At 34.0% G+C, this 19,406-nt stretch overlaps 2 protein-coding genes across 3 annotated transcripts; one reads left to right on the top strand and one right to left on the bottom strand.

Annotated features, from left to right (window-relative positions):
* LOC18602941 (ARM REPEAT PROTEIN INTERACTING WITH ABF2) lies at positions 939-8,432 on the bottom strand. 2 transcript variants are annotated; one of them, XM_007034624.2, is made up of 19 exons: positions 8,138-8,432; positions 7,846-8,003; positions 7,112-7,284; positions 6,909-7,029; positions 6,753-6,827; positions 6,544-6,638; positions 6,320-6,395; positions 5,939-6,046; positions 4,924-5,052; positions 4,758-4,826; positions 4,539-4,598; positions 4,248-4,371; positions 3,964-4,103; positions 2,832-2,895; positions 2,636-2,715; positions 2,167-2,231; positions 1,964-2,081; positions 1,745-1,869; positions 939-1,464 (listed from the first exon to the last, which is right to left on the bottom strand). In XM_007034624.2, the coding sequence occupies exons 1-19, from the start codon at positions 8,376-8,378 to the stop codon at positions 1,371-1,373; spliced, it is 2,115 nt and encodes a 704-aa protein (XP_007034686.1). In that variant the 5' UTR covers positions 8,379-8,432; the 3' UTR covers positions 939-1,370. The 2 variants fall into 2 exon arrangements, with proteins under 2 accessions (XP_007034686.1, XP_017975562.1); XM_018120073.1 differs by having other exon boundaries at positions 6,753-7,029.
* On the top strand, positions 12,335-19,271 carry LOC18602942 (putative leucine-rich repeat receptor-like serine/threonine-protein kinase At2g14440). Its single transcript, XM_018120071.1, has 9 exons — positions 12,335-12,561; positions 12,660-13,212; positions 13,498-13,958; positions 14,241-14,376; positions 14,464-14,535; positions 14,616-14,684; positions 14,824-14,895; positions 18,669-18,740; positions 18,859-19,271. The coding sequence occupies exons 1-9, from the start codon at positions 12,480-12,482 to the stop codon at positions 18,896-18,898; spliced, it is 1,557 nt and encodes a 518-aa protein (XP_017975560.1). The 5' UTR covers positions 12,335-12,479; the 3' UTR covers positions 18,899-19,271.

A 19,406-nucleotide genomic window follows, 5' to 3' on the forward strand; every position in this document is an offset into this window, starting at 1 on the left:
AAATTCAAACCAAGTAACACAATCACATCTCATTTTCTACAAAGATCGTGACTGATATATAAATCTATATGATATAACCCACTAGATCCAAGTAAGCCTAATTTAATAATAGATGGACTAGTCATCCATCACATTCACATATTAATTTATCATCAACTATAAATATGCATTTAATTCATTAATATCATCACATTATGAAACTTTTCAACATAAAATGTGATTTCTATCATGTTTTATGCAAGTACTTACATATTAAAATCAACTGTAATTTGACATGCATCCCATGCCTTTATTGCTTTTATTAACATTTATTAGGTCGGCACTTTTTTGCCAAACTATACGTATAAAAAGTAATTAGACCTAATGGAAATTTTAATGGACACATGAAAAGCAGTTTAGAAACCTAAAAAAGTAATTATAACTAGTGAAAAATTTAATTGACACATGAAAGACAGTTTATATTGCTATTTAATCTAAATTTAGCAAAAATTTTAAATTAATGTGCAGTTACTCCTAACCTTGAATTTCCAGCTAAGTAAAACACATCATCCGACTACAAGAAAATTCTGAGACCTTTATATGAAAAATTGAAATGCATGAAAGCAAGTCAAATAATAGAGCTGGAGTGATTCTTTATCTTCTTTATATAAAATATAGAATTGCCATTTCCGACATACTAAAATTCTAATTTTTATTCCATACCAATTTTTTTTTTACAATTTTTATATTAGTTATTGCATTTTAATAGGAGTCTGACCAAAAGTAACCTAAAGGATTGAATCAATGCCTTAATTTTACTAAAGAGTCTACAAAAAAAGAACAATTAAACTTTTTCAACAATAAGGTAAGATTATTAATTTAATAAACTTTTAAAGTATTTAAATCAATCACTTTTCATACTAAAGTTTGGAATTTAAATGAAGATAGACAACTGGTCGTACTTGTATGGAAGCACTACTAGATTCATTGGTCTTTTCAAGCATTCTTCAACTTTTACACAGGAAAATCAAGCGTTCACCAAGAAACTTGTAACTGCTCATTTGAACAAGCATTTTCTTAGGCCAAAAGAGAAAAAAAAAAAGTACAAGCATTTTCAATGAATGCCAACTTTGTAAGTAGTTGGAATACATTTAAATCTAATAACCAACACAGTCCACGAAGATCAAAAGTGGAGGCCAAAAGACAATGAATTAAAGAAGAAACCTTATAGCTTTTTCTACAAGCAACGGTAACTCTGGCATCAGTAATGATTATGAACCACGCTACAAAGAACCAATTAGAACCTTCCATCGGCTCCACAACATCAAAGAAGATCTGCTACTTTCTGTACAACGTATCTAGTTAGAGATCAGGAGTTAAAAACCAGCCTTCTATAGCCGAAGGTTATGTGGGTTAGGTTTTGTAAGTGCTTTGGCAAAGTAATTGCGGATCTCCGGAATTATGCGCTGGATTAGATGCAAGTGCCTGCAGTTACACACCATGTGCACAAACTTTTCAGCAGTTGAGATAAATTTTAATCCTGCAACTAATATTAGTGAAGACGAAAGCAAGCTACATCATGAAAATGCCGCAGACAAGCAGGAAGATGAAAGCATGCTACATCATGAAAATACCGCAGACAAGCAGGTACACAACTACCCAAAAAGGGCATTGGAATATACGACAAATAACACTACGTGATGTTTGACATACTGTTAAATTCCTAAAGAAAAGCCTAGTTGTGGAAGTTGATTCAAGTACATACCCAGGTCTTGTGCTCAATTTATCGAAATTCTCCAAGATAAACAAAATGCAAGTGTGCCTCAATGATATAGCATGGAAGGCTTCTGAGAGTTCATACATGCTTGAAACATTTTCCAGCGATATATCCTTGAATGAAAACAGAAAAAAGTATCAGATGTCAAGTTTCAATTTTAAAGCAGCAAAAGGATTCAAAGATCTCCAGACAACCCTTTTGGCTTACCTGTGCAATGGTATACTCGCAGAGTCGCTTAAGTCCCTCCAAAAGATATTGGTCAGCTGCTCTAAGCAGATCTTGAGCAATATCCAATGTAACATCTACTGATCCGGTGTATATAAATCTGTACAAGAATGAAATCAAGTAAATTATTGATGCTCGAAAAGGAAGGGACTGTGGGGAAGGGATTGACAAAGAATTTGTAATACCTCATCATCAACTCAAAAACCTCCCATCTAATGTTTGGAATTTCAATATCCCTTGCATCTTTTTCCTGCAGCACATGCCATGAAGACTTTAAGAATGAATATCATGTAGATACAAAACATTGTTTCCATCCTGTAGGGACTGCTATAGGTTTAAGATTAAAGCTAAACTAAGAATAAGAGTAGTAGCTACTTTCAAAAAGAATAAAATAAGGCTAACAGTTACAAGTGAAAAGCCTAAGCTTGCAAAAAGAGATGAGTTTAGTGCATTTCCAAGACCATCAGAAATAAAGGATCATATCTCATATCAGCTGGAAGACAAAGCATAAAATGTAGACTCTCCCCGTTGTTAGAATGATACTTGAACAATAACTCCCATCCCAACACCCAGGGTGAAGGGATTTCTTGGCCACTCTTGGGAAGAGGAGGAATGACCAACTGAGACATTAACATGCCGCAAAAGTGAACTCACCCGATAACCACCATCAAACATAGCACGAAATGCATCGGAAGAAGCAAGCAGGCAGATTCTGTGAGCATAGAACCGTCTACCTGCAGAAGAAAAGCAAGACAGGGTCTTAATTACAACAAAATCTATATTTTGACCCTCACCAAATGTTTCTCCATATCAAGTATTAGAGCTTTAAGTAATCAGATCAGATAACAACCTTCAACTAGGAACGTAACATCAGATAATGTAGCATTGTTCACATACTGCTCCCCCAAATAGACCTGCATTAAAGTTGTATGTTATAAGAGGCACTTAAAATAGAACTTTCAAAAGTATAAACTATTCTCATACCTCATAACCAGTTACGAGAATGCTATAATCTACTCATGCAATTTGAAATGATTATATGAACACACATCCGTACATATATCAGACTCTGGAGCAAAAATAATGATATCTATAAATAAGTTCTCATAATCCAGATTGGAGGTTTTTCATTCGGTTCCTGAATACATTTGGAAAAGCATAACAGAAAGAAGAAAGAAAGTTGACAATTCTGCAATTTCCTTGTTCTTTCCATCAATCTGTCCAAAACTGGAAAAGTACTTGCTTTTATTTTGACAAACTTTCTTTTTTCTTTCTTTTGGTTTAGAAATTTGTCCTAATTACCAAATCAGCTCCTATTTCAAGGTCTTCAAATTAAACACATACTTCAAGAAGATATACTACCGAGGGATATGAATGTAATTACAATTCAAAAAAGAATGAAAAGATATATATTTTAATATACGCCCAAAAGTTGGCCAAATCATGTGAACTATGCATTAGCTTTCCTATATTTGGTATCCAAACAGTTGGCATGTGATTTTGACATCTTATATTTGTTGTTCGTTGACTTGCACTTCGCATTACCAAAGTGTGCTCCACAAACATAATAATCCGAACATGTTCCATAAGATAGGAATTTATAGCTGTTCAGTTTTTCACAAATTTCTATTCCTCTGACTAAATAGCATAATAACCAAAGGATCCTACAACTTCGTGATAGGAAATCTTCCATTAAGGTCCCATATTGACTGCAATGAGGTATTCTCCTATAGCAGATACTTTGTGAAATCTCCATCATTCTCAAATATTTGGTTGGGTGCAACAGCCATCCAGTCAGCCTAGTTCTATACCACTGTCAACTTTACATTTTGATATGAAATCAAACATGGTCATAAATCTAGCCTTACCATAATCATGGAACATGATATAACAATACACAAACATGATACATCAATTCAAATTTAGGATTTCAGGCACTGGAAAGGCATGGAATTAGACTAACCAGCCTGTTACAAACTCACCTGTGGTGTTGGAGAAGGGGGAGCTGCATCCATAGGAGAAAGACTCATAGCTTTGTTGGCCAACTTGTACAGAGCAACAGCACCATCAAGTTGCTGCTTAGGACTTGTAGAACCAAGAAGCCCAAGAAGCAGCTCAAGTCCTGCAAGAAAATACAGCACAATCAGCCTCTCAAAGCAGACCAAACATTTGTGCTCCACTCATGCAATACCCTAATTTAAATTGCATGGAATTAAGAATATGACTGATATTTGGGATAACTGAAGAAGGGGTGAAGAATATGGACCATTGTTATCAATGAATATAGTTCTCTGATCCTCTGGGGAACAAAGATGAGCAAGAGCCAAAGCCACTCGTCGTTGGACTGGCTTCTCAGCTACACGCATCAGATACAGCAAATGGTTCAAAACCTACAAAAGGTAATTAAAACCAAAATCTCAGAAATTATACACAAATTTAATGAGACCTAATCCTTAAAGAGCACTGAAGAGATAGGTCTTTCTGCAGTCCAAACAGCAAAATATGATAAATAAATGTATAACAGTAAAGGGTAGTAAATAAGAACGAAAATGCTTACCCGCCCATGAATCTTCTCCTCCAGTCTTTTCAGTGTCTTGGCAACACAGTCTTTTGTTGCCTGAAAGTACCATTACCAATAGTAAATCAGTTAAGGAGAAAATACAACAAGAGCTGGAAAACTTTTGAGGTTCTTATGCATATCATGCCGCAATAAAGAAACTAGTAGCATCAAAACTAAGGGGAGAGCAAGAGGTAAAATCTGAAAGGATTAACATACTTGAACAATAAACTCTCCATCTTGCAGCCGTTGGACCCCACCCACCATAATAAAATCAGATACGTTATCCTATTGGAGAGAAGAATATATTAACACCGTGTTACAGGACAACAAAAAATAAATTCAAGCACTTTCCCAGGTTCACAATGATCACATGCTACCATACCTCATTATCTGCAAGACCATAAAGAGCAAATGCAGCATTGTGTTGCAAAGATCCATTCTTTGAATCTAGAAGTTTCAACAAAGGCACCAAACCACCATTATGTGCAATACCAGCTTGGTTGTGTGTGTCCTGAAATCAGAATTACCTTTCAGTGACATAGAACTATCTACTAGTTCCAGCACATGAAGACAGGAAACTTAGTTGACAGTATCAAGTTTCACAGCAACATAAGAAAACAATCACTGGAGATTTTATAACTACACATGTTGAAAATGTGAGTAGCAAAGCCCTTGCAATGTGTAACAGAAACAAAAAGATTGAGCTCAAGAGAAACTCGTATCCATTCAATGCTGTGGAGCAAAGACTCTTAAAATATCAGGCAGAAAATATGATATGCCAACAGACATGCCAAAATGTTGAGAGATGAGTTGAGAGTCTCAAGTTTTGCAGTAACATAAGACAACAATTACTGGAGATTTTATAACTACACATGTTGAAAATGTGAATAGCAAAGCCCTTGTAATGTGTAACGAAAACAAAAAGATTGAGCTCCAGAGAAACTTGTATCCATTCAGTGCTGTGGAGCAAAGACTCTTAAGACATCAGGCAGAAAATTTGATATGCCAACAGACATGCTGAAAAGTTGAGAGACGAGAAACATAAAAGAGTGGAAAACAAGGGATACAGAAGGGTAGATTCCAATATAAGGCCACGTTAATCACATGAGATATAACAATTGCAAAACCAAGTGAACAACAAACAATCGGATTGATGGAACAAGTTTTGTGTAATTTAGTTCACAAACTGGCTGAAATTCATTAAGTATAATTCAACTTCAAATGATACTCAAAATGATGCAAAAATTTAATGTAAAGACAAGTAAACTCATTATTCTGTCATAAATATCTCAGCAAAAGTAAAACCATCCACAAGCTTGAAGACAAGCCATTATGCATTGTTCACAGCATTAACAAAACCTTGAAATTGTACAACTAAGAAAAATAAAAATAATAACCTGTGCCAACCTCCCCAAAGCAAAGGCTGACATCTCTTTCAGCTGTACATCTGGAGAGTGAAGCATATCGATCAACGGTCTGACAGCACCCCTTTGTACGATATGAACCTGCAATATGTCAGCAGTATATGTCAAAACAATAAACAATGAAAATTAAGATAAAGTGAAATGATAAGTGGTAAAGCATAGAGACCAGAGCTCCTCTTATTCCATTACAAGGACAAAGGAAATGATACAAAAAGCTAATTCATTCAAAATATTAGGACAATAATTTCAGAGCCAATCATTGTTTTTTCTTCCTGCGTCCCCTAAATAGACAAATAGAGCCAGGAAGAAGTCTCTTAAGCCTAGTGAACTATAAAGAGAGAAGAAAGTAATTACCTTGCAATCGGAATCCGTTGCAGCAAATTGTCCAAGTAATAAAGCTGCCTCCCTTTGGCTCTCTGAGCAGCAGGAGCTGTTTTCCAATGAAACAAATAAATTAATAAAAGTGGAGAACTCTGGATAGACTGCAGACTGCAGTTCAAAATAACAGCCCAAGTGTAACACAATTAAGAACACTGCTAAACCAAGTAAAAGAAATATCAAAACAAATTGAAGCATACGTAAGCAAGCCAATGACAGGTTGCAAAGCCCCAGCAGCAAGAACTTCTTTTTTTATGTTCGGTGATGAATGCACCAAATTGCCAATCACACCAACCTACAATCCATAGGGCAAAAGAGTTTGATTCTACAGCTGGCATAAAAAATAAAAAGAACTTAAACCTAGTGGACAGTGGCAAAATAATTAACTTGTGCTGCAATAACATCCTACCGCTTCATAGTGTATAGCAGCATCCTCTGATCGTAGCATGAGAATAAGAGAAGGAAGAGCGTTGCATTCAACAATCTGCAAAGTCAAAGCATTCACTCTATTGACTAGCACAGAAGGCAATTTTATCCAATCAACTTCCAAAGGCAAGTCTGTTACCTGATTCTTGTTTTCATCATTTTTGAATGCTAGGGTTCGCAATGCCCCAGCAGCTGCTCTCTGCACCTTTGTATCAGTAAAATCAAGCAACTCAACAAGAGGTGGAATCCCACCTTCCATTCTGTCAAATTAATCCTGATAGTGATTAAAAAGCCACAGAGCTAAAAATCTAACTTGAATGAAAAACTGCACAATTTTAGCACCTGACACGGGTTTTAATGCTGCTATTCTCATGAGCAAGGTTGGTGATAGCATCTGCCGCTCTTCTAATGACACTAATCACAGCACGAGAAGTAGAACCATCCTTGTGCCGCCTCAACAAATTCACAAGATGTGATAAGGCCCCAGAATCAACTATAAGTTGCTGATGTTCTGGCTGTTCCCAGCAAAGCCAAAATAAACCTTAGCACATTCAGTTATTAAACATTTTACATACAGTAATAGTGCGACCACAAACCATGAAAAACCAAAGAAAATTACCAGACTCAAGACATAGCCAAGCTTTAGTGGCAGGATCAATAAAATTAACCACCTAAATCTATATGGCATTTTCTGCTCTAATGATACCATCTCTATGCACCAGAATCTGTTTCTTTTAATCACAGCCTATATAACAGGTTAACACTCCTCAAACTTTCTCAAAGTTCAACTTTTTCTATATATGGTAAAATTGAAATTACATAATCATCTTATGTAAGTGTAACATTCTTTTAATAAAGAAAAAATTTGCACAAAACATCAAATATTTACTAATGCTACTAAAAAGGATTCAACTAAGAAAAAATGCATGCATATCACGAAACAAGTGAACTTCCAATAAATAATTCAAAAGTTAAACTACAACAGATACTAAACAAAACTATAGTACTCGATAAAATAAAAGCACGATAGTAACAACCAAATTTCTATAAAAAAACTAGAAATTCAGTAAAATTACCTTTACGGCGAGAAGTCCCAGCGCAAAAGCACTTCCTTTTTCAACCTCGTGCTCGAAAGGCTTCGGGCTTCGGTCGCCGTCACTACAAGGAGGCGCTTGCAGATGCTTAACTAGAGCCGGAACCGCACCACCTTCAACAATCACATTCACCACTTCCTCTGCCAAAACAAAAAAACAAAAATATTATTATTACCGTTAAACCTGAAATTCAAAAACAGTAAAAACACAATAAATTGAATGGCAATAAGTGTAAAAAAGAATGAGATCGGGGTTGGAGACTTTGAATATTTACCGTTCTTTGCAAGCTCGGCCAGCACGTGAGTGGCTCGCTTGGCAGCGGCGCGATCAGGTTCGCGCCAAGAGAAGGTGGAGTCGAGGACGCTAACCTGAGCGGTGACTTCGGCCAAGAGAGCACGGCGGGCGTCGCCGGTAGGGAGAGAGGTTTCGCGGTCCTCTTGGTTTTCTTCCTCCAGTTTCCGTTTTTGCCCCTTTCGTTCTGGGAGGCCCTGGTCCTGGCTCCTCTGAAGCTCCATCAAGAAGGAACAAAGAAAGAAAGAGACAAAGAGAGAGAAGGTTTTATCGGAAATGAGAATCGTGATTTGAAAGAGAGAGAGATTGGATCAGGGGTATTCTGGGGATTGAGTAAAAGAGGTAACTTTTTCTTTCTTTCTTTTCTTTTTCTTTTTCTTTTTCTTTTTTTCTCTTAAAGAAAAGAAAAGATTAATGTCGGGTTTAAACCGGCCACGTTATTTCCCCATTTCTGGCCCTTATATGCTTTAGCCCTTTTTTTAGATTTGATGATTAATAATTTATGATGCTTAATTGATCCTAATTTTTCTTTTATTTTCCTTTTGTGTTAATTATTATGAAAAATAAGCATAATTGCTGCTTCGAAATGGATCATTAAATATTAATATTTTTTGTCATTATAAATTTAGCATATATAAGTATTCTTCTTAACCATTTATAGTTTAACGTTCATATAAAATTATAAGTTTTTCATAAATTTACAAGTTTGAGATTATTCAATTTTTTTCCTTATTTACCCCTTGTATTCGTTAACAATTATTTTTTAATAATATTTAAAGTTAAATATGATGGAAAACCATTTCATTAAATAATTACTACTAGAAGAAAATAAGTTGTTTAACTAATTATTATTGAATTTTTTTGTTACATTCTTCATATTGAAATTTCATGAAAATAAAATTAAGTGATAATTTCTAATACCATTTACTTTCAATTACAAAAGGAAAATGTTAATAATACAACAACGCTTTTCAAGAAAAAAAAATGAACCATTATGATATTAAGTAAGGTGATATTCAAGAAAATAAATTAGTGTTAATGCATTATTCCCTTTAAAATTGACATAAATAGTACATTAAATATAATTTTTTTAAAATATTATTTTAACTATCCTTTATAGATATTGACATTTTACAAAATAATGAAATGAATGAACGGTAAAAATAGTCAAAGTATATTTTATTTCATCTTCGTTATTTATTTGAATTTGAATTTGATGTTTTGTACCACTTTTATATATTATTTATTTTATCTTATTTATAACTGCTTATCTGTCAGCTTTATCTGCCAATAATAATGTGTAGGAGGGCAGATGCTATAGTCATAAATAAATAATTAATTAATTAATTTTGTTATATCAAGTTAATAAACTTAATTTTTGAAAAAACAAGGGGCTTTTTAAAGCCTTAAACCACGCAAATACTTTTCCTCCGGAGTCCTGACGTCTCTTAAAGTGCTGACTTAATGCCTGTGACCGTGATAGCGTCGAAAGCGAGAGGGTAAGAAAAGGAGCTAACGTGCCCATGTTTGGTGAGTGGGTGGAAGCGTAGGCTCCACTTCCTTGCACGTTAGTTAATATATTTTTTTTGGGTTTGGTTTAAAATCTGCAAAAGGAAAATCTTTGTGTCTCTACTCTCCACCTTTTATGATTTCATGATCGTATTGAGAATGAAATAGGCTTTGGCCTATTCTAAGGTTCACAAATTCACACGAAATCGCTTTCCCTTTTTTAAAAAATATTCATAAATAGAGCTATTCTAATTTCTAAACGTGTATAAAGTTTGTCTTTCGATTACTAACAAAGTAAAGAGTTTTCATTATGGTTGGTAATTATTGTTACTTGTAGCAGCTAAAAGTTACCGACATTGCTAGTTTTGCTCTTATTTTAGAGTTGTTAATCACTATGTTATTATGTTGTTGTTGTTCTTAAGTTTTTTCTTTTTGTATTAATAACTTGTAATTGATCTTAAGACTTGCTTATAAGTTTTTATATTGCATTATTTTTCTTTTGTAAATTTTCAATTTAGGACCCCATTAAAGGTAATGGAAATGGCAAGGGATAAGCTTAGAACATGGAGATATTCAAGTGGGATGGAGTACGGACAATTGTCTGGGATGGTTTTGACGTATGACTGTTTGAGCGTTTGCATCGATCTAAGCTGGAAATCAGCAGTATCGTGAGGGCATCACCTCATCCTTTTGAACCAGCCAATCAGCGGGGCTCCTGCACGTGACCAAAACCAAGTGATATTACACGAGCGATAAATCAATGGTCCCCCTCGACCGTAACATTTGTTGGCAGGAAATGGATCGGGATTACCTTCATCAGGCCCACAGATTTGGGATCCTATGAAGGATGGGATTAGGACAGAGAGGAAAGGGGAGGGGAAGATCCTTCATCTCTAAGATTAAATACTTTTATACACTGGCTAGCCATGTACTACTTGCTATTTATTGATTCTATGCTGCCACTTAACTAAAAATGACTTGTATTAGCAACATCCCACAAATATGTGTAAAATAAAAAATATAAAATGAGGTCTTTTAACTTTATAAACAAAGGAAGAATAATTGTGGGTGGAAAAATATTTAGAATTTTGGCATAATACTTTATAAATTTTTCAAAAAAATGCAAATAATTTTTTTCTTCTATTGTGTTAAAATCAGTTTTATGTTTTTTTATTTTTTATCAAATAAATTTTTACAATTAATGATTCACTAATTGTTATTAATCAAAATATTATTTATTATTTTATATTCATGTGACATTGGCATATAAAATGAAAAATATCAAGTGGTAATATTACCCTATCATATTAGTGTGTCATGTCATTGTCTACTATGACATGTCAACATGTCATATTAGCATTACATGGCACTGAATAATATGTAATATTTTGACTAATAATAATTAATCAATTAGTTGTTATAATAGCTTATTGAATTTACAATAAAATATAAATACTTAATTTAATATAATAAAAAATATTTATTTAATTTTTTAAATAATTCATATAATTTTTAAAGTTTTTTTTTTTGGAAGATAGTAGAGATTGTTGGAAGAAACTATAAACTTTATATTTTAAACATAAAATCATTATGGATTTGTTGTATATTAATTAATATGTAATTTTTTTTAGGTGAACAAAAAAATGTAGATTTTAGATAATGAATTTGTCAAATTTAATATGAATATTTTTAACAAAATTTTAACTACCATTATTTGAAATTACTTGAATAAACACTGACTAAAGTGATTCGAGATAAAGGACTATAGTTTTTCCTTTAAGCTCTTCGATAAGTAGACTCTTTTAAGTTAACTATGTGACTATCTTGTTCAATATTTCTCCTGTTTTATCTACACCTTTCCTTGAGTAATTTAGTCCATGAGATTTTGTCATAAAGATAAGAAGAAGATTTTGAAACTTTTAAACTTGAGTTTAATTTAATTTTATATTATTTTTATTTGATCTATTATTAATTTCTTTGATGGATATGGTACTTCATTATATTGAAAGTTGTTTAATTATAAATTTAATTTTTGCATGTAATATGTAAATTTATAAAGAAACAAATTGAGTAACTTGAATTAGAAATCTTTACCTTAAATGCCTAGCATATGGTTATATACTTATATGGTTAAGTTACTACAGTCACTTATTAGTGCTACACACCACTTATAGTTTATCACAAATAAGTTTCATTTTATATATGACATATCTATTATATATATGTATATGATTAATTCATTAATGAAAATGTTGTCTCCTAACTGCCTAACATTCAATATCATAAAGTACTGATCTTGAGTCGTTCAATTAAACATTGTTTTCGAGCTAAATTATTGACATATTACAATTTTTATCTCGAATAGCACAAGTATAATATATATTATATTAACCCAATGTTAAGTTTCTTTTAATCTCTTGCTTCTTATTAGTTTCAAATTATTATTAAACTGAGAAATTAGCCTAATTTTATTTTTTATTTAAATGTGATTTTTTACTTTTTGTTGCGCTGGTTTTTTTGTTTTGGGTATAGCAGTATTTGTTACCGGTAAGTAACCACCAAAAAGTAAACAGCCAATTACTGAACGAGCCGCCGTCTGACCTGGCCCTCTAAGCTTTCCCGCGTCAAATAGAAATTCCTTTCCTCTTCCCAAACTCCACCTTCCCCCCCCCCCGCCCCACTCTCTCCTATTCCTTTCTTGCATGACTCATTCAACTACCCTCAACTCAAAACGCAACAAACAAAGGAAAACAACTCCACTCCTTATCTGAAAATTCCTTCAACTCTTTCATGTCCGTAATCCTTCCTCTTCCACCATGTCCTCTCCTTTCCGCCTCTTCCTTTCCTCTCTTTTCCTCTCCTTTCTCTCCCTTTCCCTCTCCCAACAGCCCCTCAGAGGTAATTGAATCATTTCCCTTGCCTCTCCTCCCTCTTTTCAAATATTTCCATTTCTATCCTCCTCTAATCAAAACTTCATTTCTTTTTTCATATTTTAGGATATTTAATTGATTGCGGCGCAGCCGGCAAGTCAGTTATCGACGGGCGAGAATGGCTTCCCGACGACGACTTCATATCCACTGGAACTTCTATAAACCTGACGGTCCCCGGCCTCGTCCCAACTCTCTCCACCGTTCGATCGTTCCCTCTCCAAAACAATCTCCGCCGCAAGTTCTGCTACGTGGCGCGGGTCTACCGCACCGCACGATACCTGATCAGGACAACTTACTATTACGGCGGAGTCAACGGCTTGAATTTTCCTTCGCCTCCCGTTTTCGATCAGATAGTGGACGGCACGTTTTGGAGCGTGGTGAACACGACTGAGGATTATCAAAAAGGCTTGTCGTCGTATTACGAAGGAGTGTTTAAAGCTAAAGGAAATACAATGAGTGTTTGCATTGCTCCGAATACGTATACGGAGTCCGACCCCTTTATTTCGAGTTTGGAAATGCTGATTTTGGGGGATTCGCTTTATAACACTACGGATTTTGATTCTCTTGCTTTGGGTTTGGTTGCTAGGCACAGTTTTGGACATAATGGATCCATTATTAGGTAAGTTGAAGTTTCATGGAGTTAAATTTTTCCCTGTTTTTTATTTTTCTTGGTCATTTACAGGGAATTTTTGGAGGAAATTGCGAATTGAGCAGTTTCTTGAAGGCGCCTTTTTATTGTATGCTTGTTATATATTTTTTGTTGATTTTAGTTGTAACTTATGAAAAAAGTGAGTTATATTCGTTTCTCTCACTTTTAAAAATTTTGAATTTTGGAGTTGTAGTTGTTTGTTGCAGATGCTTTCACTGATTTTGCTGAATATGAGTGTTTTTTTGGTATGACTAGATACCCTGATGATCAATTTGATCGATATTGGGAGCCATATGAAGAAAATGTTCATGTTATATCAAGCAATAACACTCCGCCTGTTTCTGGGTTCTGGAATGTACCCCCTTCAAAAGTATTTGAAAGAGCACTTTCTACAGCCCAATTGGAGCCCCTGGAGTTGAGATGGCCACCTTTGTCAATTCCAAACTCGACTTATTACATTGCTTTGTATTTTGCGGATAATAGTGAGCCAATATCATCAAGTTCGAGGGTGCTTGACATACACATAAATGATGTAAGGTATTATGGCAATTTGAATGTGACTTCAGAAGGAGCTGCTGTCTTTGCAACGAGGTGGCCCCTTGGCGGTCCTACAAAGATAACATTGAGTCCGGCTGCCAATTCAAATAGTCCTTTGATCAATGCTGGGGAGATCTTTAACGTGCTTCGCCTTGGAGGAAGAACTCATACGAGGGATGGTATGGTTGCTAATGATTTCTACCTCCTGTTGTGTAAATCAAATTGAATTTCTTTCTGTAGAAGAGCTCCAACTGATTTTCTGTGATTGTCTGTTGCTGGCTGCATTGCACCCTTAATGATCAAGAATGAACATTTAGGTTAAAATGGAGCTAGATGCTTACATTCTTATCTTATGTACCTTCCCATTTATATATCTATAAACTAATAATAGTTATTACTGTTTGAATTCCTCATTCCCTTTTAAGTGTTTCATTAAAAAGGATCCCAATTTTCTGTTGCAGTAAGAGCTTTAGAAGAAATGAAAAACAGTCTGCACAACCTTCCATTTGATTGGAACGGTGATCCTTGTTTGCCCCTTAATTACTCGTGGACTGGGGTTACATGCTCTGAGGGTGAACGAATTCGTGTTATTGCTTTGTGAGTTAGTTAAGATGCAGTTATGTGCCGTTTACGCATCAATTACTGTTGCTCAAATGACTTAATTTTATTTTCACTTGTTTTCAGGAACCTGACTAGTATGGGTCTTTCGGGATCACTGTCACCAAGCATTTCTAATTTAACTGCACTGAGTGGCATGTAAGCTGGTAGAACTAAATTTCAAGTAATGAAACTCAAATATAATAACATTCTAATTGAATCTATCATGCCCCCAACAGTTTGCTCGGTAATAACAGTTTATCGGGAGTAATACCTGATCTTAGTTCGTTAAAGCTGCTAGAAATATTGTAAGTGTACAATTTTCTTTTGCTTTTTTCCCTTTGATTGATTTGGCAGCCTAAATTGTTGGTATATGGCCATTCATAAAGAATTGTCTTATAGCTTTTTATGAAACCTATATCTAATATATGGCACTCTCTGTTAAAGGCATTTGGAAGACAATCAACTCAGAGGAGAGATTCCCTCATCACTAGGAGACCTTGGAAGGTTGCGTGAACTGTAAGTCATTCTCTCATTAGCTAGCACGTTTTCATCGTCATTACACTCCGTAGTCTTTTATATTTATGGTCAACTTCTTGACATCTTTATACTTCTTGGCAAATGTCATTAAGTTGCACTCAGTATATTAACTCTGTCATGCCTGAAGCCTATTATTGATGATTCTTACCTCTATAATACAGATGTCTTTTTTCAAGTTTTTAATCAAGTTTTAATTCATTTAAAATACTTTTAGTGTGGCTAATTCATTAATAATTTATCAGTATTCAGTAATTATGTTAGATGTTAAATTAATTCATATTCTATTTAAATTATCTGTAGTATATATATATATATATATATAAAAGTACGAATGTTGGTAAAACTTTTGATTGACCATTATTTGTTCATTATATTTTAAATTATCATATTATATATTTTTCTTATAAATATTAATTGAAAATATTTACTCAATTTGTAAATAAGGATTCTATTTGCATTGAATGACTTTCATCAAAAATATTTTTCTTAATTCTAATAGTATTGAATAATTTATAGATTAATATTACAAAATTTTGATTATTTATATATCAAACTTTGTACTTTAAAACCGTTTTAATTTAATACAATTGTTATTTGAAAATAAATAAAAAACAAGTATTTACATGTACTAGTTTGTTAAAAGTATTATAATCATCCAGTTTTAGTTCATAATGAAATGAAATCCTCTAACTCTTTAAGATTCTGTATGTTCCTGTCACTCATAACCATTTTGTTTTTATATCATTCAGCCATGAGGTTTTTGACTTCCTGTTTGCTTCTTGTTATAATTTTGAACAAGAATAATGAGCAGGAAAAAAGGTGCTTGAGAACTTTAGGAGGTATCTCTATCAATTTATCGAGGTGTTTGTTGGCTTTGAAAAGGTCTTGGACTGTAGAGGTCCTTTTTTTCATCAGATTTTGCTTCAGGCATTTTGGTCATCTTTCTCATTAGTTCATTAAGAGGTTTATGTCCTCATCATGTAACTATTACATACTGTGGATAGTCATTGCTGTCTACCTAATCTCTTGTATATATATATATATTTGGGTCTTGCGTCATTTAGATGCATATATGTCATTCTCTCTAGGTATAAGGTATAAGAAACATTACCATCAATGGAGTACTCTAGCAGATGAAGAACTATATTCCATGTACATGTGTTGACTTAATCAAAAGTGTTTTAGAACCCTCATCTGCAATTCTATAACAGAATTAGATCAGAATTGGTTAAAATGAGGAGAGTTAAATTGACATCTGTTTGCCACTTGTTAGTAAAAGAAAGAAAGAATCAGTAGTAGTTTGCTATTGTAAAATTTAAGTTTGAGTTTCTGGTCCAGGTCCAGGCTAGTTACCTGAATATTCAAGTGAATGTGAAATTTGTTGAGTTTAATGTGTACAATTTTGGTTATATGGAACTTATTTTGGTATATAGATGCTAACAGAACAAGAATTAATAAAGCATCAATGCTGGTAATATAACAATTTTGGTTATATGGCACGAAACTTTCAACTTGTCAAGCACTGGTACTTGGTGGCTAAATTAATCATGTAAAATGCAAATTGATAAGCATATGTTGGTGCTACACGAGTCTTAAAGCATCAATGCTGGGAAGCCAATGTGTCTTAGCTTTGGTCTTGTTACAATAAGAATTGTTTGGCTTACATTGACCATAAGAGCTAAAAGATCTGTAGATTTCTACTTTTGGACATTTGTCGCATCGTAAAACTGTTTTAGAGTTGTTGCTATCCTTTAAGCCATAATACAATACCCAATTAAATTTCTGTTTGTCTTCAAACCTTGTACAGGGAGGTCATCCCATTGAATTAAACTACTCAAACTTTATGAATTTATTCTTGAAAAGGTTTAGGAAACATTTTCTTTCTTTTGCTCTTTTTTGATCCAAAAGTATCCCAATGAACAGCTTTAAGGCTTGCGTAGTGTAGGGAGAGTACAGAAAATGATGCTTTTCAATAATGAAAGCATCATAGCTGTAAAGGGCTTGATGCAAGTGATTTTTGAGGCTATTATTTGTAGATTGTTTCTGGTCTCAGCACCTTGTTTATCATAGCTGGATGCTAGTAGCAAAAAGTAATTATTGGTGGAGGGGACACTCCTTCTGAAAGAAGAATGAAGATGATATTTATCTTTCCAATGGTATATTTTATGGGGGACATCCATGTTATCCAGATCAAGATGTGTCCATTTAAGTGTTGTTAGCTTGCTGTGTTTTCATCATCTCCACGTTTAGTAGATTGAGTTTCATTTTTTATTTTTATAATCATATAGATAATAAGGTACCTTCACTTATTGTCCTGCAGCATTGAAACCTTGGATTCTTTAAGTGCTGTGTTTAGCAGAATGATAGTGTTGAAGTTTCAGATCATTATATGTTTGGTCTTAGCATTGAATGGACCTAAAACCTGCTTAAAAGAATTTTGTTCCCACTTGAAACCAATTAATCATTTTTAGAATTTTAGTTCTGGGAAATGTAATGACCTAGTCTTATTTTAAATATAGGCCAAATATAATGGATTTTACGTCTAAGATGATATTAGAAAAGAATGATGAGTAAAATTATTTCCTGAAATCAGAGATGAGAAAGTAAGCTGATACTGAAGTCTTGCGTGTATACTTTATAATAAAACTTTTACTTGGAGAAGAAGTAATAAAACAAAAAAATATCTCTGGAGGATATTGGCTAACTGTTATATTCAAGTCGTCTGAGAAATTTAGAGTAAAGAAATTTGTTTGTATATATTTGAGAGAGTAGATGCATCATGCTGTAACTTTATCAGATTGACACTGTCTTACCTTGTGTAATTTTTACTTTGCATCATTGAACAATGGAAGATGAATGTAGTAGGAACTTTTGGGCTCAACAGTTTACGTGTCTTATCATCCTTTTTGATGGACTTGCCATGTACCTGACCTCTGAGCTTATCGTTATTGGACCCATGTACTTGGTCTGTTGCACATGGTTTCTTACCTGCATTTGATAGAGAATGACATGACCTCAAAGATATGCTTGTTCATAGAGCCATAAATTGCATGAGTTTTGTAGGATTGACATGTGATCCATCCAATTTACTGGAGGCAACAGCTACTATTTCATATAGTCTGTGGTCCTTCATGCGTGTGCTTAATATTTGTGGTTGTATGCAGTATGAAATTCTGATCTGTATTTCTTTTTTTCTTTTATTTACTCAATCACGCTTCTATTATTGTCTCGCAACTGTTGCTTGGTAGTTGTTAATGGTGGTTTCAAATGTACACTAAACCTCTTTTTTCTGAACTTGAGATTTTAAAACCATTTCGTTGGAACTATGGCAGACTGGTCAACTTATTTGATTTTCTGATTAGAGTTCAAAATTTTGTCAATATTACTATGCAGCACAGAAAGCCGAAACAGGTCCTCTGGCTAGCTAGTTTCCCAATTACTTCAACCTTCCAATGCAATATCATGTGGAAACTTTACTATATGTACAAATTTAGTAGCTTAAACATTATAAACTCGCCATCCTTCACTATCATATAACTATTAGATTTACAAAAGCCAAGTGTTGAGGCCTGAGAAAATGTATAATGTGGTGAGATTCAACTCCCATATCTAGTTTTCATTAATGCTGTGAATGACAACACATGTGCATGTAACTTTAATTATTTCTCTCCATATGTATTGTTTTACTGGTTAGTCAATGCGAAAGCCTGATTTGACTCTCTGTACCTGACTTAGTTCTTTGTGTCTTGTAGATTCTTGCAAAACAACAATCTGACTGGCAGCATACCTGATAGGCTTGTTGGAAGATCAGGGCTGGAAGTTAGGTAAGTTTAAATTCACACTAGTCATGTCAATCTTAACTTACAAAGTTCCAGCTTTTTTTTTTTTTGAAAAAAAAAATCATAAGCTGCCTGCTTAAACTAAACTTTCAATTTGTTTTAGGACTTCTGGAAATCAGTTTTTGTCCCCACCACCTTCTTAAGTAGATTGTACATGCGTCCAGAGGTAACTTCCACGACTGGAATGGTCAAATTACTATGATTTCACCCAATTGCCTGTGTCTATATTTGTTCGGTATCTGATTGGTAACATGCTGGTTTGAAAATTGTGCTGGAAGTTTCACCATTATTTTCCCTTTGGCTATAATGCTCTCATATTTGGCCTTCTCTTGTTGGCATTCTCATATTTGGAGCATCCACAGTTTTATACTAGAAATTCTTGTCCATATTCAGTCAGTATGATTCTTTATTTGCTAGAATTTCAAATCATGAAATTGTACCTCAATAATTGTTTGTAATTTTCATATAGTTTTGTATATGTTTGCCATGGGTGTACAGTCGTGAGTGCTTTTGTAACATCATGTGGTTGGATTGGTTGTGGCTTTTACTCCTCACATTGCTTGCCGGGGAATAACGTTGACTGACTTAACACCATTTTTGTGGTTCAGAAGATGTATTTTTTGTTGGTAAGAAGAGTCCTGCCTAGTGTTT

Source organism: Theobroma cacao, chromosome 4 (assembly GCF_000208745.1).
Source record: "Theobroma cacao cultivar B97-61/B2 chromosome 4, Criollo_cocoa_genome_V2, whole genome shotgun sequence".
NCBI lineage: Eukaryota > Viridiplantae > Streptophyta > Magnoliopsida > Malvales > Malvaceae > Theobroma > Theobroma cacao.